Source organism: Dermochelys coriacea, chromosome 11 (assembly GCF_009764565.3).
Source record: "Dermochelys coriacea isolate rDerCor1 chromosome 11, rDerCor1.pri.v4, whole genome shotgun sequence".
Lineage (NCBI taxonomy): Eukaryota > Metazoa > Chordata > Testudines > Dermochelyidae > Dermochelys > Dermochelys coriacea.
This window is the reverse complement of record NC_050078.2, coordinates 14,123,366-14,147,741: the sequence shown is the minus strand read 5'-3', so window position 1 is coordinate 14,147,741 and position 24,376 is coordinate 14,123,366. Positions and strand designations below refer to the sequence as shown.

At 48.0% G+C, this 24,376-nt stretch overlaps 1 protein-coding gene across 9 annotated transcripts in view; it reads left to right on the top strand.

Annotated features, from left to right (window-relative positions):
* Positions 1-1,212: 1,212 nt before the first annotated feature.
* STEAP3 (STEAP3 metalloreductase) overlaps positions 1,213-24,376 on the top strand; it is a 43,858-nt gene continuing 20,694 nt past the window's right edge. For 4 of the 9 annotated variants that reach the window (XR_006277885.1, XM_043504996.1, XM_043504995.1 and 1 more), the window contains exons 1-3: positions 8,964-9,000; positions 21,254-21,738; positions 22,506-23,033. Coding sequence is in view for 8 of the 9 variants with exons in the window: in XM_043504996.1 (XP_043360931.1) it covers positions 8,979-9,000; positions 21,254-21,738; positions 22,506-23,033 (1,035 nt within the window). In the remaining variant the exon portion in view is untranslated. Of the gene's footprint in view, positions 1,355-1,485; positions 1,507-1,835; positions 1,974-8,632; positions 8,768-8,963; positions 9,001-21,253; positions 21,739-22,505; positions 23,034-24,376 lie in introns of those variants that run through there. The other 5 variants (XM_038421791.2, XM_038421790.2, XM_043504999.1 and 2 more) reach the window with 4 other exon arrangements.

Here is a 24,376-nt window from a genome sequence, read left to right as displayed (position 1 = left end):
TTCAGGGACAAATCATCTATTATAATTTAGTCTGAATTGTTAATAGAGAAACTCTAATAAAGAATGCAGGGCTTCAATCCTCTTTAAAAAAAAATCATTACCCCCATTGCACATGCATTATATTGTAATTAACAGGTGTGCCACTATCCCCTACTGAATGGGCTCAAACTGCTCATGTCACATAGGTCTCACACTACTAACAGCAATTCTCCTTTCGTTTAAGTAGCAGAGGCTTATGCTTTTGGAGTAGGGAGTTCCAGCTCCCATCCCTGCTGCTCACATTAAGTTCTAATTGGTCACTACGTGAAATTCTGCATGGCCACGGATCTGCTACTAGGGTTAGACATTACACCGTAATACACAGCAGAGAACAGCCCTACTTATCTGAAGGGAGGCCCTGGGAGACATTGGAAGCCCTCATTTAAATAAAGTTTGAGATCAACAGGGCTGTGCCCAGCTTTGAACAGTTTGTGCCCAAAATCCAGAGTTCAGGGAAAACCTGCTAGCCAGTCACTGCTGTGAAACCTGCAGTCTGGGGACTAAAGAGGAGGCCCACCTGAGCCCCAAACTTTCCCGAGTCACATTCCTTGCAGCTGTGAGGGAGAAGAGGAGTTTGGGCAGTCCTGAAAAGTTGGAGCTTCAAATGCCCAATCTTGGATCTCAGGAAAGAAACGCTAGGTTTAAAAACCACATGGGGTCATGCACACACTGGTTAGTGTCCATTGCTCTGGAACAATAGCTTCCATTATCAAGCAAAGACCGTAATGCGGGGGGGGGAAATAGGGCTGCTGTTAAAAGCCTTCCCTGGCCTTTGTGCCTCTAAAATCACAATCCTACCAGTGCGTGCACGCAAAATCCTGGCATTAACCAGGAGAATGTGCGTTTGAGAGGCAGCCTGGGCTTCTATGCTGCACACCTGAGCTGCGCCAGCTGAAGGAGAGAAGACTGGGTCATCTCTTGGATCTGCTTGTACAGTGCCTGGCGCAATGAGGCCCTGGCTCCTGCCATAGACAGGGTAAACCACGAGAGGACACGGAGAAGCACCATGAACCGCTGGCTGGCTCTGGCCTGCGGCACGCAGCAGCGCAGCCTGGCTTCACTGCGATGAAGTCACAGTGAAATCTGCCTCCTTCCCCAGCGGAGCCAGCCTGGACCCCGGCGAGTCCCCTGGCCCAGCGCCCGCAGCGAGGGGCAGGAGCCCGGGGCGGGCTCAGGAAGCGGGAGCGGCGGCTGGCACATGGGGCCCGGGAGGAGGAGCTCCGCGCCGCGCCGCGCCGCGCATCACGGGGCCGTAGTCGCAACTACCCAAAGTAGGCGCCCCGCGCCGGCCGCTCACTGCCCGGCCCCGGCGGAGGTGAGTGCACGGGGCCCGCTCCGGCTCCGGCTCCGGCTCCGAGCGGATCCCCGCTCAATAATGGAGGGGCGGGAGCAGCCGGAGTTTTGCTACTGCCCGGGGGGAGCGGGAGCGGGAGCGCGCGGCTCCGTGCAGGGCTCCAGGGGGAGCAGGTGGGTGCTGGTGATCCCGCCCCCCCCCCCCATCCGATCGCCTGACCGCATGCGGGACAGGCGGCTAAGCTATGGCCGGGGCTGCGCTCTCCTCTCCTAGGCAGGGGTGCTTTGGGGTGAGGGGAGTTTCTCAGCCCGGGGTCCGCCGGAGTCCCCGCTGCAGCCTCTCCTGGCTGCTCAGAAGCCCCCGGACACGTGTGGAGGGGCCAGCCCCTGCGTCCACAATGTGACTGGATCGCACGTGGCCAACCCCTGTCCTTTTTCCATTCGTCCTGGCGTATTAGCTCTCCGGCCCCTGGGCGTCGTTCCCTAGGCGCGCGGATGGCCATCATGCTGGCCTCTTGTTACTGCCCCCGGGGCCTGGCTTTCTTAAAACAGGGGGGACTGGGCGTATGGGGCATGCACCGGCTCGGGCAAGAGCCACAAGCAGCTGGCTAGGGGACAGCTTGAGTCTGATTTCTCTCTCTGTGAGCCTATTCGGTATATTCAAGTAACTTGTTTCAAATCAGGGAGATGGTATTGAACTTGAATTGCTTGGTTATGTGTGCCTGAATGCAGGGGTGTCTGGGACGTCATCTGGTGACCGTGGTTTTCATGATGGAAGTATCTGGTTTTTATTTCGCATCACACAAGAGTCAGAATTTCTTAAAAGGGGCACAGCAGCCTCTCAAAGGGAGTTGATTTAGAAAAGAGTTGGAAGTACTTTCAGGAAGTATCTGCCCTGAATCCTCCTGCCAGATTTTTTGGTTTTACAATTACATTTTCCCTCCCTCCCCCCCCCCCCTTCACTGTTGCTGTGGGAAACGCCTACACAAATGGGGGCGGGGGAGACTGACAGTCTACAGGGGGAAAACTGAAACTGACTCTACATTAAGTGCTGTCAAATGGACTCAGAAAACAGACTGAAACCAGATAAAATATCTTTTCTCCAGCCCAGCTATAGCTGTCTTAGATGTGTCAACAGTTGGTTTAAAAAAACCACTAGACAGATGTGTACATTTTAAATTGACTGTGTCCCTTTAACTATAATTTACCCTTATACTAGATATAATTTCATGCAGGGCTCCCCAAGTGCTTTGCAAATTTTACAATCTGCATGTAATAAATGGGGAAACAAGCCACAGAAGTGAAGTGACTTGCCCAAGGTCACATGTCGGTGGCAGAGGGAGGAATAGAAATTCCATTTGAACAGAGAGATAATGGCAATAATTATATTATCACCATAGCTGGTCTGTAAAAGGAAGAATGCTTGAAGGCCACGGGGGAGTTTAGTTTATGTTCAGTCTCAGATTACTTAGAAATGAAGAACAATATATCAGGGTATAAATTAAAGAATCAGCATGGGAGATGTGGTCTGATTCTGGAATGACCTCTGTTCCTTGTCCAGGCCAGTAGAAACTCAGGAGTGTCTCCTATACGGGATGCTTGTGATCCAGGGAAAGGAGGAAGTTTGCCTACCACTTAGCTTAGAAACATTTCCTTGAGTGGTTTGGTTCTGGCCTTTGAGTAGGCTGCTTGTTTTACCTGCCAGATGATTAACACCTTGTTTGCAGTACACTAAAAGAGAAGGAAGGGAGAAATGGGGGACCAGGGTAGGGTTCATCAGGATCAGTCATTCTCAACCTGTGGCCTAGCCAGCACACAGCTGCGGCCCAAATAACATCCTCAGGGATATACAGCACGGCAGTGGGTGAACCATGGGCTTGGGGAGGCTAGCCCCCAGCCTGGCCCACCCTTTCCACCTGAGGCCAGCCCATCCTGACCTTCCAAGGCCAGAGGGCCCCCCACAGCCGCTAGCCCCCCCTCCAGCCCCGGGTCACCTGAGCACCTCCAATCCCAGAGCACCCGGCAGGCGGCACACACTCCCCCACCCCAACTGCAGAGCGCCAGATGGGGGGGGTGGCACACATCCCTCCCCACCCAGCCCTAGAGTGACGGGTGGGTGGCACCTGGCCCTCCCTTTGCCCCCCCCCCCAGCACTGGGCGGTGTGGCCTCAATGCCAGGGGCCCCCCCAGCGCTGGGCAGCCCCAGCCACCCCAAGTCCCAGCTGCCCTAGACCCAGCCCCCTTCCCAGAATAGGAGCAGCCTGCCAGCACTGGGGCCAACTAGCAGCAGGAGGGGGCCCTTGGGTGCAGCATGGCTGGGGCCATACGGGGCTGTTTGGGGAGGCACAGCCTTCCCCAGCCTATTATACGCACCATCCATGCATGGGCGGCAGGTATAATAGGCCAGGGAAAGCAAAGCCTTCCTGGCAAAGCCACTCCCACGGTACACCTGGGCTGTGATGGCCCCACCTCTTCCCCAAGGCCCCCAGCCCCCACCCACTGCCTGGCTTCCTACACTCCAACTCCTGCTCCCCGCTGCTTGCTGTGTCACTTCTCCTCGGAGGTGAGGGAATGAAGGAGGGATGCTGCAAGCAAGCAGCAGGCCTGGGGGTCTGGTGGGGGAGTGAGGCAGCTCCGCCGGGCACTGGGGCCACCAGCTCGGATGGGGGGGGATGCCAGCTCTGCCCAGTGCTCGGGTGGAGGGTCTGGGGAGAGCGACTCGGCTTGGCACTCAGGCTAGGGGGAGTGGCTCGACCCGGCACTGGGAGCGGCCCGGCATGTCGCTCAGCCTGGCACTGGGGCTGGCCCGGGGTGGCTGGTGTGGGTGAGCTGGGGCTCCTCTCGTCACGGGGGGGCTCGGGGCTCCTTCTGTTATGGGGTTTCGGGGCTCCAACATGCCGGGGGTGGAGCCTTTGGCAGAAGGGGTGGGGCCAGTGGGCTAGCCTCCCCAAAGTGGGGGTTCACCCGCCACCCGTACCATACAGGTAGTATTGGATGCGACTCACAATGGTAAATAGGTTGAGAACCACTGCTCAGGATCCTCAAGGAGAGCAACCTTTTGTTGGGGGTTAGATGTGCTGAAGGAAAAATATTCCAAGAAAAGGAAGGGAGGGAAAGGGCACCATAACACACGTGTATTTATAATACAGGCCTTGATCCTGCAGTTGGCTCCATGCAGGCAGGCCCACGTGGACTTAAGTGGGACTCTGCATAGGCCGAACTAGTTGCAAGATAAGTTACATAGGCTGTAAGATTTTTCCTATTTACATCTGTGTATGTATACAAAAATGTATTGTTAACACGGGGCTGTTCTAGTATAGCAACAACAGAACACTAACTTGGGTGGAGGCAGGAATCACAGAACTGACTGATTCAGAACGACAAACATGCAGGACAAGTGTGCACTTCAAATTACTTCAATGGGACCATTCAGAGAACTGACCGCTCTGTCTAGAGCTGAGCAGATAGATAAGAGTTTGCAGGATCCGAGCCCAGGTGTGGCGAGTTGTTGGTTAAAGAGCAGGAAGTTCATGAAAGCATGTATTATTTATATTGCAGTAGTAGCACCTAGAGGCCTCCTCCTGCCAGCTGGGTGTGGCACAAGCATACAACAATCCCAATGCACCAATGGGCATTTAAATCGGTATCTTCCAAAAGAGATTTGTGCATTGTAAAGTGCTGTCCTATGGAGAGAAATAAAACCTAAACATGCTGGGGGGAGGAAGAAAGTAGCTTACAGTATCAAAATTCCTGTCGATTTAGGATTTTTAAAATAAGATTTAAATACCACCACAGGCCTCATCTCGTTTAACAAACCACAGTTGACATAAAAATCAGGTACAGTAAAGCCAGATCTGATATTCAATATACATGTTTGATTTGCTGTGTAACTGTAAAGGAAAAAGTTGCAAGTGATGACTTATGCAGGACACCACAGAAAAATGTGCCATTTGGAAAAAAAAACACAGCATACACCCACACACACGTCATAAGGAACTGGGCTTTGCAACATTACAAAACAAAAAATCCATAGAAACACCGTCAGATTCTAGTAAAACAAGTGAAAATTTTCTTCTCTCAAGCCCATTTGGCCAAGGTAATTAATGCAATCAACTTGCTGGAGAAATGGAAAAGACACTGGTTGCTATGGTGATGAAATATGACCTTCCAAGAATAAATAAGCACCAGCTTTTTTACAAATCAGTTTATCATCCTTGATTATGACACTCACTGAACCAAGCTTGTAATGGAGGCAGATGCTAATTGATTTTCAAACTTAAACGCTACTGTTCTTCATGGTGTGGTTTCTCCTCCATCCTTACACTGACTAGGGCTCTTTTCTTGCTGAACGGGCATTAGCAGTGTAGCCTCATGTAGACAAGGTCAACATTTTCAAAAGCAGCGAGTCACCTGGGAGATTCTGAACATTTTAACCAAGGCCTTAGAAAATAATACAGAAAGCACAATTCACCTTTAGACCCCCAGCTTCTCCTAGCAGATTTTCAAAATCTCTACTTTAAGCCTTGATCCTTCAAACCTTTTATATGTGTTCACCTTTATCCACATGAGCATTTCCACTGAAGTCACTGGAAGCACTTGCATATGTAAAGTTATTCACATGTACTGGGGCACAAGGCATTTCTAATGTGTCCATCACCGAAGTATCTGGGCACCAATTATTTATAATATAAAGTACCATCACATATCAGTAAGCATCACTTATTATTTAGAATGAATTAACTTTTATTTCAGGACATTTGTCTGCCAGAGGGAGCACTCCAATAGACTTAACTATAAAATATGTATTAAAGACTCAAGAAAATAATACCAGATGGCTCAAACCTAAAAGCAATAAAGCACCAATTAATGTATCTTGCCAAAGGCCCTGTGAAATATAAAATACAGTTTAAAAGAGGTCTATGACCCTCCTTTTGCTTCACAAAAAACGGGATCACGGAGCCTACAAAAGTATGGTCCATGTTCTGTCAGTCTCTGCAAACCGCAGGCTCCAGCAGTACCCTGCCCTCGGACCTAAGGAACAAGATGGTATAGAGGGAGCCAAATGATCAGTAAAGTGTTTGGACTCAGTCCAGCAAGGGCTTTAAAGTTAAAACTCCAAAGATCTCTCTGTCTTGGTAATTGGTTTGTCCGCTCCCTGCTGTAGCAGAGGTGGTGATGGAAGCAGGAATCTTGTAGGTCAGTCAGCTGATTAAAGAGATGAGAGTAGAGTGGTAGGCAAGTGCTTTGTTGTAGAGGACGAGGAGCTGGATTATACACTGAAATATCCATTGTCCGTGTAATGACAGGGCCAGTAGTTCCACACATTGGTAGTCAAATAGGTAGCATAGTGGCTCTAGAGCTCTTTTACCTCAGGTTCATCCCTGCCCCAGAGAACGTACAACTTTTGTATTATTTGCCACTTTTAAACCAAACCTTTTTAAACCTCCTTCCCAGACATGCCTCCTGCCCCCTAACTCAGCAAAGTTAGACTGAGTTCTAACTTTGTCTTCTGCCAGATCTGCCTTTGAACTGTTCACTCCTTTGGCGTGCCCCTGCACTATCCAAACCTCTCTGAGAGACAGAAAGGAGACTGGCTGCTTCTGATATCCCTTATCTCTCTTCCCTAGGTTCATGCTGTTCAATCCGCCTACCCCACACACCCTTTTCCCCCTGTTTCTGCTTGTGGGATGTCTTTCTCGCTACACTTTCCCCTCGCTCGCCCTTGACTGTAACTTCTGAAAAGCTTTAAGTTGGCTGTTTGGACAATACAAAGATAGCCACTAAAAAGCAGGATAGAGCAGCTCTAATAAGCTCTTACATATGGATGTGCTGCTGTCACAGAGGATGCTTTGCTTAATGGTCAGAGTTTCAAATTTGAAACACCTGGACTCCCTTGAGCCACAGTCCCCATCCCAGCCAGGCTGACTCAGTCTTCCCCCTTCTGGGCACAGTAAATGGAGTGCTGTGCTGAAGTGTTTAAGATGAGACCTTAACATCAAGGCCCTGTGTCTTTTGTATAGGCATTAAACAGCCTCAGTCCATAGCACTTTTCGTAACAATAGGGGGTTGCCATATAAGATCCTTGGCCAAAATGTCCCCTCCCTGTGCATTGTATTGCTTGGCTCTAGCTGGTAACTGCTCTCTGCCTCAGAGTTGTCTGCATATCAGTCATGGGCTTTGGCATCTCCTGGCTCAAAAGGCAATATATATATACTCAAGATCTATCATTAGTCAGCTAGAGGGATGCCACCAGTAGAAAGCTAGGCAGTACCAGTTTTTCTGGATTGGTTTTTTCCCGGATATAAGTCCCTTCTGAATGGCAAGTGAAGCTCTTCCCCCGGTGAACTTTGAGGAAACCGCTCAGACTAAAGCGGTCTGTTCAGTAAAATACCATCAGCATTGGTCACTGGGCATGGTGCAGCTTCTGTCTGGTGGGGTTTGGCATGTGTACAGCCTTCCAAGAGTGTACAAAGAGTAGCAAGACTTCCTCTTTGCATATTTCTGGTGGCTTGGGCTCTGCTGTTTGTACCTGTGTCTCATGGCTGAAAAGAATCAAAGTCCAGAGCCTAAAATGGAAAGCTGTTGTAATGAAATTGCTGGGTTGTAACCATACCTTGAATGTGCTGCCAGGAGAGGGCGCTATATTGCCCAGTCCAACTGCTAGCACTAGACCACTCCATCAACTCTAGAGAGCAGGTAAAAGTAGCTTTCTGAGGGGCAGTGGACTCTGCAGAGAATCAGGGGCTCTGTGAGAGCAGGAGCCGCAGGCCAGAACCAGAAGGAGTTGGATGAAGAAGGAAGGCTGGGTAGCGGGCAGCCTGAGAGCTGGGACTAAAATGTTCAGAGCCAGTCAAAGCATCAGCCTGCTGCTGGCAGAAGCCCAGCAGGAGAAGGAGGATATAGGACAGCATTGTGCAAGCAGGAGTGGGGTAAATGCACATGTGGATACCAAGAGACCACGGGCAAAGCCAGAGGTCAATTCTAGTAGGCTCTATAGGCCAGGGCTTGACCACTGTCTAGTCAATGGATGGACTGGAGGGAGTATCCTTAGCACTGGACCTGGGGAATCCCATGGGGCAGTTAGTTCACAATGGACCTCCCCTAGAGTCTGGGTTGATTTTTCGTTATGACTGTTGATGTTGTGCCTACAGTATTTGCACCTTTTAGTTACAGGCCGTTCTGGTGCTGTTACTTACTCAAAAAGCATTGAGTATGTTAACGGGGAACACCAAAGATTAGAGTCTGGTGCTTGGAGGCACGTGCTGTAGGAACTCCAATCTTGCAGTACACAGAGCATGCTACCAGACACGCAGAAAGCACTGCGGTACCACAGCCGTTGTGGCAACGCCCCACAGTGGCAACAGCTACAGTCATCATTTATTTACATGTAGCACAGTACCTTGGAAAACTCCCTGATGGCAGGACATTTTTGACCGTGAGTAAAATATTAGAGCTTGGGGTTTTTTAATTATTGCTGGAGTGGGTGAACAAGGAGGATATGAGTCTGGGCTGGTAAATGTCCATAGCAGTATGGCAAGGTAGATGTGGCGCTAAAAGCTTGCAGGGTTTTTTCTTGGACACATACGAAGATAAGATCCTTACACAGATGTGCATACAATCTACGTAGAGAAAGACCTGGGGAATGGATGGAGTACACAAGCAGACAGAGTGAGTGGTAATATAAGGGTTTTGTTTAGAAGGTAATGTAATCCGAGTAACCTCTCTCCTTCTTCCTTCTGTTTTTTTTTTTTTTAATCCCATCCTCCACTTTCCGTTGCTTCAGTCCAGTTAGATTCCCCTGAATGGTTCCCCATGTCATTAAACCTCCTCTCCCCATGTCCTTATAGATGTAGTGTTTAAGTGTCATGCAGTTGTATCATGCATTTAAGCAGGGGTGGGAGAGGGACACAGATAAAGAAGCAGGCAATCCTGTAGTCATAAGTGTACACAGATAGGATCCCAGCTCCTGAGTGAGGGCCAGGCGGCTGGCAGTCTGGTATGAGTGTCCCAGCGAAGGTTCTGATGTAACTGAGCAAAGAGGCAATATTCCTGAACACATTTTGCATAACGGAACAGCTCCAGATTCTCTCAGCTACTGTTCTTTTCTAGTCTTACCATAGAGATCTCTCTGGGTGGGTGGCTTACTCAGCAGGTGTTTTCACTGTAGACTGGCTAAGAAGGAATCCTGCCTTCTTTCCTATTGACGTCTCACATCCTCCACAAGCTCGAGAAAGGGACTAATAAAGTGATTCTCGGAGCCCCAAGATGGCTTGGGAAACACGGGTTTGCCATCCCAAACCAGCCAGCATCAGATTGATTCTTGTGTCTGAACAGAAAAGACAGTTGCTCCTCCCAAACGAAGGGATCCAGCTGTGCCCTTTTGGAGCATCATAAAGGAACCTGAAAACAGGGCCAAACCTGTATTCGAGACAGTGTCAGGTCAAATATAAGCAACTACCCTTCCCCTGCCAGCATCCTTTTATCAGTTAGACAAGCAGGGTAATTCAAAGTAACTACCAGTCTCTTAGAACTTGGTTCCTCCTTTATGGGTCTGCCCCATAGCTGTTCCAAATCAAAGAAAAGGTGGGGGTTACAGACCCATAGGTTTCAAGGGAGAACCAGCACTTCAACCTGCCTTCTCCACTGGGGGAGAAGACTATGCCTATTCCTCCCCTCCCCCCGGCTTATTTCCCAGGATGCCATCCCACAGCCCAGAACTACTTTCCCCAGCAAGCCCGCTCCCTGAGATCCCAGAGAGGGGCCAGCTGGGGACTGCCCTGGGCCAGCCTTATCCCTCACCAGTGAGAGCAGATGGGGAGGGAGATCCTGCTCATGGAACAACTCTCTCTCTCCTAAAAGCAGAGGCATTAGCACAGTTTTCTTCCCTCAACCCCCAAACTGCCTCTCCCCCCAAACCACTTCCTTTCCTTCCATGGCACCTCCCCCCCACCCCGTAAGTTTAACCTGGAATGTGCGGGAGTGCTAGTCTAGGAGCATTTCCTCACGTCTCTCAAAGGGCTGGCATACCCAGTTATGGAAACTTCCTGTCTTAAGAGACTACCAAGAAATATCCACACCTACGCACTGAGTGCAGTTCTTCTGCATCTTTACTAGAAACAGCCCCCCCACCCCCCTTAAGCAACCCAGGTTTGCTCTTGATTGAGTGATTGCTGAAGACAAGTTTCGCTGTCTCTGAACTCTCTAAAGCTAATAATGACAGGACTCCAGGCTTGCATGTAACTTGACTCCAAACAGAATCTGCATGCATGAAAGTAGAAAAGATTTGCTCTTTATTGTCTCAGGAAGGAGTGCATCCTTGCATCACACCCATTATCTACAGACTGCAGGGTATTTTTAGATCCCGCTGACTGGATTCTTCCATTCAGGTAGTCAGCCTGGTACACCATGCCTCCATTTAGCTTCTATTCCTGCTTTTTGCAGAGGAAAAGCTCAGAAAGGGGTGAGTCACCATTAGATAGCAATTAACTTGATAGGAGCAGCAAAGAAACCAAGACCACAGAAGAAAATGATAGCAGCCACATGGGACTTAAGTACAGTACTCAAGGCTCTTGCAAAATATCCATCTGAGCCTTTTAAGAACTGTGAGATGAGAAAAGTCATGAAAATAGCCTTATTAGCCATTACATCAGCCAGATGAGTTAGAGTATTACAGCCATTAATATTAGATCCACCATTCTTCAGTTTGTAGACTCTACTGCACCACAATCATTGGTCACCTCCTTACCAAAACTCATTCTGCTGCATTAAGCAGAAGATTAAACTCCAGACACTTGCGCCCCAAATCCTCAGATTCCAACTTGATGAAACTTATTACAAAAGCAATCCTGGGGCGGCATTTCGTTATTCTATCAGTGTGCTGGCTGCCCGCGGCAAATCCAGCAGCCTGTCGCTTTCATTACAGTGAAGCGGCAAAGGAAACTGTGTAAACATCTCCTTTGTCATAAAGGAATAGAAGTGACACCTTTGCCATTCCCATATCTCTGCAGGCTATCAGGGGAATCAGTCTCCTGAGCAGAATTTGGCAGAGCAGAGATTCAAGATGTGTGGTACATCCTGTTGGTAACCCTGCTTTAAAAAAAAAAAAAAGCCCTTAAAATCATAAACTCCTGCCTATTTGTGTTCCATTATTCCAGTTTTGCTTAGTCACCAGCCTTTATTACAGGCAGGGCTAGTAGGGCTGGTTAGTCAGGTTGCCTGTTAATTCCCATTATGAGACCCTGTTTTCAGTTGCTTAGAAAACTTGGCCAAACTTTAACTCTTTGGGCTGAAATTTCCTATGTCAGGTGTCTACTTAGGGGTGAATAACTCTGGAAAAAATTAGCTGAAACAGGTCAGCCATTTCCAGGAACAAAGCTAGGGAAAAATGTATTTTGCCCCTGTTTAAAAATTCTGGCAACCTTTCTTTGAGACACTCTAGAGCTCCCATGCTTTGGAGCAGGGCCTTGAAGTTTGGCAGGAGGATGGTCTTTGTTTCAGGGAGGTGCCTTTTGCCATGCCCATGAAAACCCACCTACATTTGACCAAGTTATAAGCTTTTGAAAAATTGCAGTTTGCTCATGCTCAGTAGAGACTTGCTAAACGATTGCAGCTTAATTCCCCAACGATTTAATGCACACTGAGTAGGGTTACCATACGTCCGTATTTTCCCGGACATGTCTGGCTTTTTGGTTCTTAAATTGCTCTCCGGGAGGAATTTTTAAATATCTAAAAAGTCTGGGATTTTGCCGTTATTATTCTTCCCCAAAGAAGTGTTGATCATTCAAGAAAGAGAGTGAATGTTGATTACTTGAGAGAGTGCCTGCTTTTTCCCCCCTAGCTCCCAGTGCTTGTGCTGCAAAACAGCTGTTTCGCGTGGCTGGGAGGGAGGGGGAGGAGGCGGGGCTGGGGCAGGGATTTGGGGAAGGGGTCCAATGCGGCAGAGGGAGTGGAGTGGGGGTGGAGTTGGGGAAGAGGGGTGCAAGCAAATACCTCTCCCCTCCCCCCGGTGGAGTGTCCTCTTTATTGAATGTTCAAATATGGTAATCCTAACACTGAGCATACTCAAGCCCAGGGCTCAGCAGGACTTTCCTGCAGTTCTTGGCGTCTCCGGGCCAGGCCAGGTCCAAGCACAAGAACTGAGAGCAGAGACCCTGTCGCTCCAGTGCTTTCAATGCCCCCACTGCTGATGCACAGGCAGCAAGGAGGAGGAAGCCACTTGAATCGAATGCCAAGGGGAGAACAGCTGGATCTGCGGGGGAGTAGATCAGGACAAGGAGCTGAGGAGGCTGGCAGTGGAGAGGGAGAGGGAGACAGACTGGGAGTTGGAGTAGGGGGGAACTGGCACTGTCTGGGCAAGGAGGCTGGGTCTGAAAGCCTGGGAGAAAAATGGGAGACAAGGGTTGGGAGCCTGTGGGTAGTGGGGAGAGACTGATATTGGGCATAGGAGGCTGTCATGTGGACTGAATGAGGCAGGCGTCCTGTGGAAAAAAAAAATGGAATGTGATCTTATCATCAAAGAAAGAAAAGGAGGACTTGTGGCACCTTAGAGACTAAGAAATTTATTTGAGCATAAGCTTTCGTGAAATTTGTTAGTCTCTAAGGTGCCACAAGTCCTCCCTTTCTTTTTGCAGATACAGACTAACACAGCTGCTACTCTGAAACCTATCATCAAAGACTGTATCCTAATGCACACGCAAAAGGGGTGCAATGAAAGTTGCACAGGCAATTCTGACATTTCCTAACTTCACCTCCCTGACTTGCACTGTTTGATAATTGATGTTTTGTGCTGAGGAGAAAAAGGGCTAAGTTATTTCTTCCCATTACCGGTATTGCTTTCCCCCTATTTGTTGCCTTTTCATATTTTGAGCTTCTTGCATACCAGCCATGTTATTGCCTTGCTTCCTGAATGGAAGTGAAAGGACTCCTGGAATGTATAGTAGAGTTCCAGACCAAGCAGCTTTGTATAAAAGACCCTTTTCTTAGCTAAATCTATTCCAGTTTCAACAGGTACATAGCCCCTTCTGTGTTCGTCTGAGGGAGCCTCTTTAGGTATGGGAAAGAGACCACATGGCTTCTTTTCACTTGTAACAAAACAGCTTGTAACAGTAGGTGAGGAGTGAATATTTTCGTCTGGTAATGAAAACAGTGTAAGCTAATTTCGTGAGTGTAAACGTTAGGATCCAAATGCCTCTTTCCAAATCTGACTTCCTTATGTATTAACTCACTAGTAATGACCAGGGAAGCTAACACTGGAAGTTGATGTTTTGCAATCTGAATTAGAAGGGGCATAAAAGGTCCCAATTCTGCAATCAAGTCCATGAGGGTCTAGGGGTCTGTCTACACATATCTGATCACAGGCTCGGAGCATTGAATTGGAAGAGATCAAGTCTTCCTTTGTGTTGGTTCAGTAGCTAGCACTCGGGCCGGCCCCGAATGGGGGGGGGAAAGGGGATCCTGGGGGGGTGGGTGCTCAAACCAGCCCCGTGTGGTGTCCCGTTTTTTCCCTGGGAAAATATGGTCACCCAAATAATGGACCTATGATCCTGACCAGGGCTTCTAGGAATTGATGTAGTGCAAATGATCAGATAGCTGAGAGGGACCATCTTGGTGCACTTTTATAGTGATTTGATCTAAGTTACAGTGGTTGCTTTTTACTTTTGTTGTTCGCTTCCAGCAATGTGCTTATTAGCAGATCTGTGTAATGAAGCATTTTATCTAAAATGATCCCTGGAAATAGAGTCTGATTCAGCACTGATGAGGCTCTGTAGCTCTGCATATTTGATTCAGTCCATGGGTAAGGGACACCTGTGGTTGGGGCTGTGTGTATTTTTAAATGTCGAGTTGAAAATGCCCTCTCCTTATCTCCTTCAGTAGACTGGGTGGAAGAGACAAATACAGCCATTTTAGCCAAGACATTACAGGCCACCCTTGAAACAAGAGGCTGAATTGAAGATAGTTATGTAAGAGCAATAATAAGAGACAGGACTTCAAAAAGTAAAGTTGATTTTCTTAATGCATCCGATGAAGTGAGCTGTAGCTCACGAAAGCTTATGCTCTAATAAATTTGTTAGTCTCTAAGGTGCCACAAGTACTCCTTTTCTTTAGGCCATATTGTATCATTGTGTTGAAATAGAACTTAGTGAGATCACTGCAAAGTTCTTTGGTGGCACAATTTGGCTCATTGTGACACTGAACTTACTATTAAAGCAACATGTTTTAAAACTAAGATCTTTCACTTTATTTTTACAGGTTTCAGAGTAGCAGCCGTGTTAGTCTGTATTCGCAAAAATAAAAGGAGTACTTGTGGCACCTTAGAGACTAACAAATTTATTAGAGCATAAGCTTTCGTGAGCTACAGCTCACTTCATCGGATGCATCGGATGCATCCGATGAAGTGAGCTGTAGCTCACGAAAGCTTATGCTCTAATAAATTTGTTAGTCTCTAAGGTGCCACAAGTACTCCTTTTATTTTTACAAGCTCCTGTGCCAAGAGAAGTGTCTGTTGATTTCTCCCCCGCAAAACAAATAGATCCTGTTTATAGCCAACATACAAACACTGCAGGGGGTTGTAATCTAAACATTGCATCACACCGCCAGTGCATAGGAACTTCAGTTATACTAATTAAAATCTACAGACAAAAATGAAACTGACTAGCCTATTTTAATTATCCAAGATGAGTGGAAAAAGACCTGGTCTTTTGGTTAACGAACTCGATTTGGACTTGAGAGACCTGGATTCCTTTCCTGACTCCACCGTAGATTCCCTGCATGACCTTGTTCAAGTCATTTTATCTCTGTGCTTTCACCTATCAAATGGGGATAACAATACTTAGTTGCTCTCACTCTTCGCTGTCTGATCCATTTGGACTGTAAGCTCTTTGCATCAGGGAGTGTCACCTACTACGTATTTGTAAAGAGCCTAGCCCAATGGGGCTCCCAGTCTCTGTTGCTACTAGTACAAATAAAAACTGAAATGCAATAACTACACAACAGAACGGGACAGACAAATCAGATTTTCAAAAGTTATTCATATCTAACCATCTCAAGAGTTATTAATAGCATAGCTAGAGGAGGAGTTGAGCTGGCTTTTGGTAACAGAAGTATGGGAGCTGCTTCCCAGTTTAGGTTGCCACAGCAAGCCTAATTTTTAATCCCTTCCCTCCTTGTAACTTCCTCAATAAGACACTGATCTTCCTGAAATTTCACGTCATATCTCACCCAAGGTAGCATTGTTTTCTGGCAAGTGTGGTGACAATTGACAAAGTAGTTTTAAAGATAGTGTTCTGAACATGTATCTATTTCCCTTTTTCAAGCTGTTCTTGGCTTTCTCTGGCTCTGGATATCTGCATGGTGAGGCTAGCCTAGAAACTGCCTGTTTGTTTTGTTTGTGCTGACCTTGGGTTCCCATTTGGAGGGCAGAGTTAGTGGAGTGGTTTAAAAAAGGTGCAAGCCGTTCATGCCTGTATAATAAAGATTTGTGAAACAAAAACAGACTTGCTGCTGACTTGCAGGCCAAGATGAGGGGCATGGATTGCTGGGGTGGGGTGGGGTGGAGAAGAGTAAACGATAATGGGTATTACCCTGGAGTAGGAGTCTGGGAGTGGTGTATGGAGAGGGGGACAGGAGAGGTTGGCCTGGAACCATGATCCAGGGGCTTAGAACAGAGGGCCTGTGGGCAGGCAGGATGCTAAAGGAAGTGGGGGCAGGATGCTGGTAGGACATGGAGGAGTACACAGGGGATCCCAAGGGCCAAGAGGAGCATGGAGAGAGGGGAGAGAGCATGGGGCAGATTGGAGACAGGTGCAGTGGACCAGAAGAGGAATGATAGGAGGTGCAGGAGAATAGAGCAGACATGGGTAGTGGTGTATAGGGGACTAAAGGAAGTCATTGAGTAGAGGTGGACTGTACCAGGGTTGATGGGGCAACAGAAGAGAGGGCATGGAAGGAGGTGCAGGATACTGGGAAGCACAGGAGCCATGGAAAGGCCTAGGAGAACATGCAGAAGGGATGATGGCAGGAGAGCATGGGTGGAGGTATACCGGGGAACGATGGGTGTGTGTTCAGGGGAGATATGGAAGTTACAAAAATCCCAATTGCTATTCAAGGAATCCATTCCCAGTCATGTCGTTTGTCTGAGATTTAGAACTTCTCAGAGAAATCTGTTCACCAGGAGATCTAAGAAAGATTTCCTCCCATCCTACCAGTATTTAAACACAAACTGCTGTTAGATGTGCTATTGAGGCACGGTGGGATCCACGAAGGGATTTAGATGTTGCAATGCTGAGTGTCATTGCACCTAAACGTGTAGGCATGTACAAAATAGAAGGAACAACACTGCAATCCACAAAGCTGTGCTAGGCACCTAGGCTCCTAGACAATGGATGGGGAGAGAGAAGTGCCTTAGAATGTGACCCACAAAAGCCAGCACATGAGGTGTGGAGCTGCCTAAACTAGCCAATGGAAGATGCTGACCATTGCTAGAGTGCTCTAGCTAGTGGGCTAAGAGTTTAAGGTGTGCTCCTCCTCCCTATATTGAATGGGACCTGATAGGGCCCTGCAAGTGATTTAGGTGGCCGAGCATCTGTCTTATCACAGTTCATGAATTGCTCTAGGGCAGTGGTCTCCAACCTTTTTAAGCATAAGATCACTTTTTGAATTTAAGTGCAACCCAGGATCTGCCCCACCCCTTCCCCAAGGCTCTGCCCCTTCCCTGAGACCCCGCCCTCCTCACTCCATTCCTGCCCCCCCCCGTTGCTCGCTCTCCCCACCCTCACTCACTTTCACTGGGATGGGGGAGGAGATTGGGGTGCAGGAAGGGGTACAGGGTGCTGGCTCTGGGAATGGGCTCAGGGCTAGGGCAGGGGGTTGGGGTGCAGGAGGAGGTGAGGGGTGTGGGCTCCCGCTAGGTGGCACTTATTTCGGTCAGTGGGGCCCTGCCTGCCCCGGCTCCACACCACTCCCAGAAGTGGCCGGCAGCACGTCCCTGCTGCACCTCCTTGCAGGCACTGCCCCTGCAGCTCCCATTGGCTGCAGTTCCCTGTTCCTGGCCAATAGGAGCTGCGGGGGCGGTACTTGCAGGCAGGAGCAGCGCACAGAAACCCCCTGCCCCCTCCCTCCACAGGGGCCACAGGGACGTGCTGCTGGCTGCTTCCAGGAGCAGCACAAGGCCAGGGCAGGCAAGGAGCCTGCCTTAGCCCTGCTGCGCTACCAGAGTTTTGGCGGATGGAGACTGCGATCAACTGGCAGAAGCTCCACAACTGATCAGTCAATCGCAATCTACCGGTTTGTAACCACTGCTCTAGGGCTTAGGCAGGAAGTAGGTGTCTTGATGCCTAGATGGAGGTGGCAGTGTGCATGCCCATAGGCAGAAATCTAGACACCTAGGGAATGTTTACTCTGGAAAAACTTAGGTGCCAAGTGAGTTTAGGCACCTACAGGGATCAGTGAAAGTTTTGTGGATTACAGTGGAGCCACAACTGGGACCTGGGCACCTAAACCTGAGGCTAAGGTGCCTAAGCATCAGGTTTAGGTGCCTCAGTACCTTCATGGATCCCAACCATAGCACCAAGCAGCCCCAGTCGTGGACATGGGCCAGGACCCCATTGTGCTAGGTACTATACAAGCACAGAACAAAAAGATAATCCTGGCCCCAAACAGCTTACAATCTAAGGCTGAAATAGCAGGGCCCAACGCCACACTTAATTTTAGAACACTTTGTTTTTAAAATATTCTGCTCTGTCTTACTTTCAAAAGCTGTTTAATTCTGTGATGCTTTTATTTTTCTCTTCCTTTTGAACCCAAGTAGCGGGAGACAGAGATGCTGTTTATCCCAGAACATTGCAAATGTCCCTGTTTGTTTTGAATGGCAGTTACAGGACAGAAATGTCACACTACAAAAAGATTGTCTTCCAGCACAGTTCACAATCCCTTTGGGAGCTCTCGGAATGCTTTTGCAGTGCTTTAGACCTAAGGAAATGAGTCCCTAGGTAATATCCATTCTGTCACCCTGAATGTTAATTTCTATTCATTTGCCTAAGAGTCAGAAAAATGTGTCTTTATTGTAGAGTAACATTTTGTCCATACATTTTATTAGAAAAAGGGGATGGTTTTGGGATTAAGGCAGCAGACTTGGCACTGACTTGGGTTCTACTCCTGGCCCTGCTGTCGTACTGGGTAGCCCTGGGCAAGTCATTTAGCCTCTCAGGGCTCAGTCTCCCATTGGTGATAAAACCCAGTGAATGCTGGGAGGCGACAATCATTAGTGTTTTTAAAGCTTAGCAAGTTGCTTGGATGGAAGGTGCTGTAGATGTGCCAAATAATGAGACCTGGATGGTGTAAAGCCCTTCCTATGTGGGGATTTTTTTAAAATGTGTGTGTGTGTGTGTGTGTGTGTGTGTGCAGAGGGTACATTTGTATTGCTTATTCAAGGCCTGCAGCCAAAAGCACTTGACTGAAATTGGAACAGGCAAGTGCTTCGTAAGCTGCATCACATGCCTCTGTCCAGACACTTTCATTGTGACCCAAGATGCCCCATCTAGAGTCCAGCTCTAAATTGAAATAACCAGCCTGAGTTGTTTGATGCTCTTCCAAAGTACTCACATGTGGATTAGGAGGACACCACCAGCCTCCTGTCTACCTATATACAACAAGCCTGCTGCCTTTCTTATGTAGAACGTAGTCTAGTCGCATTCCCTGCTGCCTGTAAGGGAAAGGCTGATTCCCCTGCCCTCTGTGGGGTAGGGTGCCCTCCCAGAGCACAGCCCCTCGAGGCACAGCCTTGCAGGCACCCCCCCTCAATCCCCTCCTGGCACCGCAGTTACATGATCACAGCCCAGTATGTAAAGTCAAGCTCCCCTTGCTGGGGTTCAGTTTATTCCTTCTTTAGGAACTGCGCCTGCTTTTCCTGCTTCACCCTCAATCCTGGATCCCCCTCCAGATATCTCTGAGCCAGGGAGCTCTAACAGTCCTTCTAACTCTCTGGAGAGGTTTTGTTTTTTCATAGATTCATAGATACTAAGGTCAGAAGGGACCATTCTGATCATCTAGTCCAACCTCCTGCACAGCGCAGGCCACAGAATCTCACCCACCCACTCCTATGAAAAACCTCACCCATGTCTGAGCTATTGAAGTCCTTAAATCATGGTTCAAATACTTCAAGGAGCAGAGACGCCTCCCTCAAGTCAACCATGCCCCATACTACAGAGGAAGGCGAAAAACCTCTAGGGCCTCTCCAATCTGCCCTGGAGGAAAATTCCTTCCCGACCCCAAATATGGCAATCAGCTAAACCCTGAGCATATGGGCAAGATTCACCAGCCAGATACCCAGGAAAGAATTTTCTATAGTAACTCAGATCCCATCCATCTAATATCCCATCTCAGGGGATTTGGCCTATTTACCCTGAATATTTAAAGATCAATTGCTTACCAAAATCCCATTATCCCATCATACCATCTCCTCCATAAACTTATCGAGTAGAATCTTAAAGCCAGATAGATCTTTTGCCCCCACTGCTTCCCTTGGAAGGCTATTCCAAAACTTCACTCCTCTGATGGTTAAAAACCTTTGTCTGATTTCAAGTCTAAACTTCCTGGTGGCCAGTTTATACCCATTTGTTCTTGTGTCCACATTGGTGCTGAGGTTAAATAATTCCTCTCCCTCTCCTGTATTTATCCCTCTGATATATTTATAGAGAGCAATCATATCTCCCCTCAACCTTCTTTTAGTTGGGCTAAACAAGCCAAGCTCCTTAAGTCTCCTTTCATAAGACAAGTTTTCCATTCCTCGGATCATCCTAGTAGCCCTTCTCTGTACCTGCTCCAGTTTGAATTCATCCTTTTTAAACATGGGAGACCAGAATTGCACACAGTATTCTAGGTGAGGTCTCACCAGTGCCTTGTATAACGGTACTAAAACCTCCTTATCCCTACTGGAAATGCCTCTCCTGATGCATCCCAAAACCGCATTAGCTTTTTTCACAGCCATATCACATTGGCAGCTCATAGTCATCCTTCCATCCTTTTCCTCCTGTCCAGATTCCCAAGCTCACACCTCCAGCTTCCCTCTGGCTAAAGAATGTCACAGCCCTCCAGCCCAGGCTGCATAGACAGAAACACTCCAAACCACTTGCCCTTTCTCTCCCCCCAGTCAGCGAACAGCTCGGTTTTTATCCTGTGCAGGAGCTCACTGATTACCACCTGGCCCCCCAGTCACCAGTTTGCCTGCTACTCCCTTAAACACCAGGTTCTTAAAGGGGCCATGCCAAGAACTAGGTCTGACTGGCCCTAAAGCCCCTTGCTATGGAAAGGGTCCAGACCACCCTGTTACAGTGTGGAAGGCCACACATGCCACAAAAGTCAAGGCTGCTGTGGTTTTATAGCCTGGAGAGTAAGTTTGGGGTGAGGGTAGAGGCAGGTAGAGGACAGAGTTGGGGAGTGGTCAGTGGATCTTTGACTGCACATGTCTAGAGGCTGCCACAATGGAGTCATTCAGCTACTTTGCTCCTTTAACTCATACCCACTTGGTCTGGTGTTCTGTCCTCCACTAGCAGTGACTGGTCTGTGTATAGATAGATAGATAGATTGGTGAGCCTGCTACAGCCTTGTCTAGTAGAGGGGGGTCTCTGAGCTCACGCAATAGCAGTTCTGCTTTTACATCCAGAGGTTCTGGGTTCGATCCCTGCTGCCAATGAGCCCTGCAGGGGCACAGCATTATACAGCCAGTTTGCCCGTTCAGGGGATTCTATCCTCCCTGAGTCTATGGTGGGTTCCCACATAGACCCCGTTTGCACTGGCTGTGCATGTGGCATGTAGCATTCACCACATTACTGCGGGTTTGTTTCTATCGTACGTAGACTGAGACAGGGAGATAAGGTTTTGAAAATGCTGTTTCCAGTGAACTTGTCCTTTCTGCTTTTGCCTAAAGGGATGCCAGGAGGAGATATGGCAAAACCACTCCTAGGTCGCCGGAATATGGAGAGCAATCCAGATCTCACCCTGGCTGTTGGCCGAACCATAGGGATCCTGGGAAGTGGAGACTTTGCACGCTCGTTGGCTACACGTCTGGTGTACTCGGGTTTCCAGGTGGTGGTTGGAAGCCGCAATCCAAAGCGCTGTGCGGGCCTCTTTCCTTCAGCAGCTGAAGTAACTGCCCAGGCAGATGTTGCAAAGAAGACGGATGTTATTTTTGTGGCAGTTTTCAGGGAATATTACTCCACGCTCTGTGACCTGACGGATGTGCTGGCTGGCAAAATCCTGGTGGATGTCAGCAACAACACTGAAATTAACCATCACAAAGAATCAAATGCCGAGTACTTGGCTTCTCTTTTCCCAGCCTGCACTGTTGTCAAAGGATTTAATGTGATATCCGCATGGACCTTACAGTCAGGTCCCAGAGATGGGAATAAGCAGGTATTGTTTTCTTTTATTAGGGGCCAAATTCTACAATCCTTACTCAGGCAAAACTCACCTGGGCTTCAGGATTTGGGATCTGACTGCATTAGTTAAGTGCTTTACTAACTGAGAGAAGTGAGATCTAGTGGATGGAACACAGGATGCGGAGGCGGGGGGACCAGAAATTGCTAAAATCTAATCCTAGCACTAGCATGGAAACCTTTTGTGGCCTGGGACAAATTCATTTTATTTCTCCTCACAGAAGTAAGCTGTAAGGTATTGAGCACCTGCTAAAAGCACCATGTGGCTGAGTAGCATTACTATTTTAACGTGAGATGTACATTTTTTTTTTTTTCAATCTAGGCCAAAACAGTTCTGTCAGCCAATTTTAGTAAGTAGGAAGATGAGCAAAAGTACTCAAAGTTTCCTAACTTCCTTACCTCCTTTGTGCCTCCTCTATCAGAGGAGAAAAGTGCTGACTTGGCTCACAGCAATGGGGCAAGGTTTAATTGGCTTTGTAAAGTGCTTTGTGATCTTAGGATAGAACGGTCCATATAAGTGCAACACATTATTTATGAATGCATTTACTTGGACTTAAACACACATCTAAATGAATGCCTCTCCTGGGCCTCCTGCACCCTTGGCATCCATTAAAAATACAATATGAAATGGCCACACTGCTGTTAGGAATCTAGGTCTTGTTAATCCAGATTCCTTCCCAAGTGTCTGTTTCCTTTGCTTTGCATCTCTGTTTGCCTGTTAATGTATCTTTTGGTTCATTGCAGGTCTTGATTTGCTGTGATAATCAAGAAGCCAAGCGTACAGTCGCTGAAATTGCTCAGGTCATGGGCTTCACCCCTGTGGACATGGGCTCCTTGTCTTCAGCCTGCGAGATAGAGAATATTCCCCTGCGCCTCCTCCCAGCTTGGAAAATCCCAGTTTTTTTGGCCCTGGGTCTCTTTCTCTGTTTCTACACCTACAACTTCATCAGACAAGTCTTACACCCTTACATCTGGGAACAGAAAAACAAGTTCTACAAGATCCCAGTGGAGGTGGTCAATAGCACGCTGCCCTGCGTAGCCTACGTCATGCTCTCTCTCGTTTATCTACCCGGGGTCCTGGCCGCCACTTTCCAGCTGCACTATGGCACAAAGTACAGACGCTTTCCAGACTGGCTAGACCAGTGGCTACAGCACAGAAAGCAGATAGGCCTTCTGAGTTTCTTTTGCGCAGCCTTGCACGCTCTATACAGCCTGTGCTTGCCCATGCGCCGATCTCACCGGTATCAGTTAATTAACGCAGCCGTCAAGCAGGTAATACCTTCGTCGCCCAATCAGTGCATGGCATAATCTTATACATCTGCCCAAACCCTGTGGAGCAGACCTAGTATTGGAGCCATATGTTTAGCTTTTGATGTTTCCCACAGAATGAGACCAGTCTTGTGAGTTATTAGCTGTGCATACGCCCCATTCCCAAAGGTGACACTGGGTCACTGTGGAATAACAGGTCAGGTTGACTGGTGCTCTACTGCCCAGCTGATAGCTGTACTTGGAACTCTGATCAGCCATGGTAAGTGCCATTTCCAGCAAGAGGTTCCCAGTCTCTTGTGTCAAGTTAGAGAGCTGAGCTTCTCATTGCTCCTGAGAGGAAAAAAGTCAGCAGAATCCGCCTCCTGTCTAAAAGGATTGCTGAGTTCTGTGTAAGGTTGGGGAAATATTGGAGGCGGAGTGGGGGCAGAAATCCTAACCCAGTGGAGGGGGGTTCCCCCAGGTTTTGAATTGTGCTCTCTCTCCCACTGTATGTTTCTTGCAGGATTGCAGGCTTTTCATTCTGGACATACTACTTGTGCCATTCTGTGTAATTTTGAGTTCACAAAACATTTCTGGGGTTTTCCACTGTTTCTTTTTTAATAAGTTTTCAGGTGAAGTGTAGGGGGGTGGGAAATGGGGTTGGGTGGGGAAATCCTGCTAGTGTTACTCTGATTCTCCTTGGAGAAGCTATTGCACTAATTCCAGTGGCCAAACTCATGCTAGAGAAAACTAACTCTACCAATTGGAAATTGCTTTATTTGGGAGGTGTCTCTGGCTGTGCCGTGATCTTTGCTTTTTGGGAGGTAAGGTGCTCTCACTCTCACCTGTGCTTTTCATCTGTGCCAGTCACAAATAAATGCCAGACAGGATTTCTGTGTTCACTTCCTTTACACCTCTTATTTTCTAGCAATGTCCTTGCTAAGTGAATTAAGACGATTTAATGAGATAAATGGCTTGTTCTAAATGCTGACCTCTGCCATACTGTATAAATCTCATCTTGGCTTCAATTAGCTTGAACAGTTTTCCTCATAAGTGCACTTAAAATGAATACCATTAAAAGGCCACTTTGTATTCAAGTATTCAAAGATCTGTACTTTTGCTTTTGGCTTTAAACTGACTTTTCATGTTAATTGCAGTTCTAAATGCAACTTCAGGGCTTGATCCTGAAGGTGCTGAGTACCTGAAAGTCCTCTGGAGGGTAATGGGAGTCGTGGAGACTTGACACCTCTTTACATCAGGCTGTAAATTGGGTTTAGTGGGTCATGGAGGCTAACCTATCCCGTTCCTCCCAAATAAAGAAGAGGCATGTTGGTAGGGCAGAGTGGGGGAGTTCCCCTGCTTGTGCT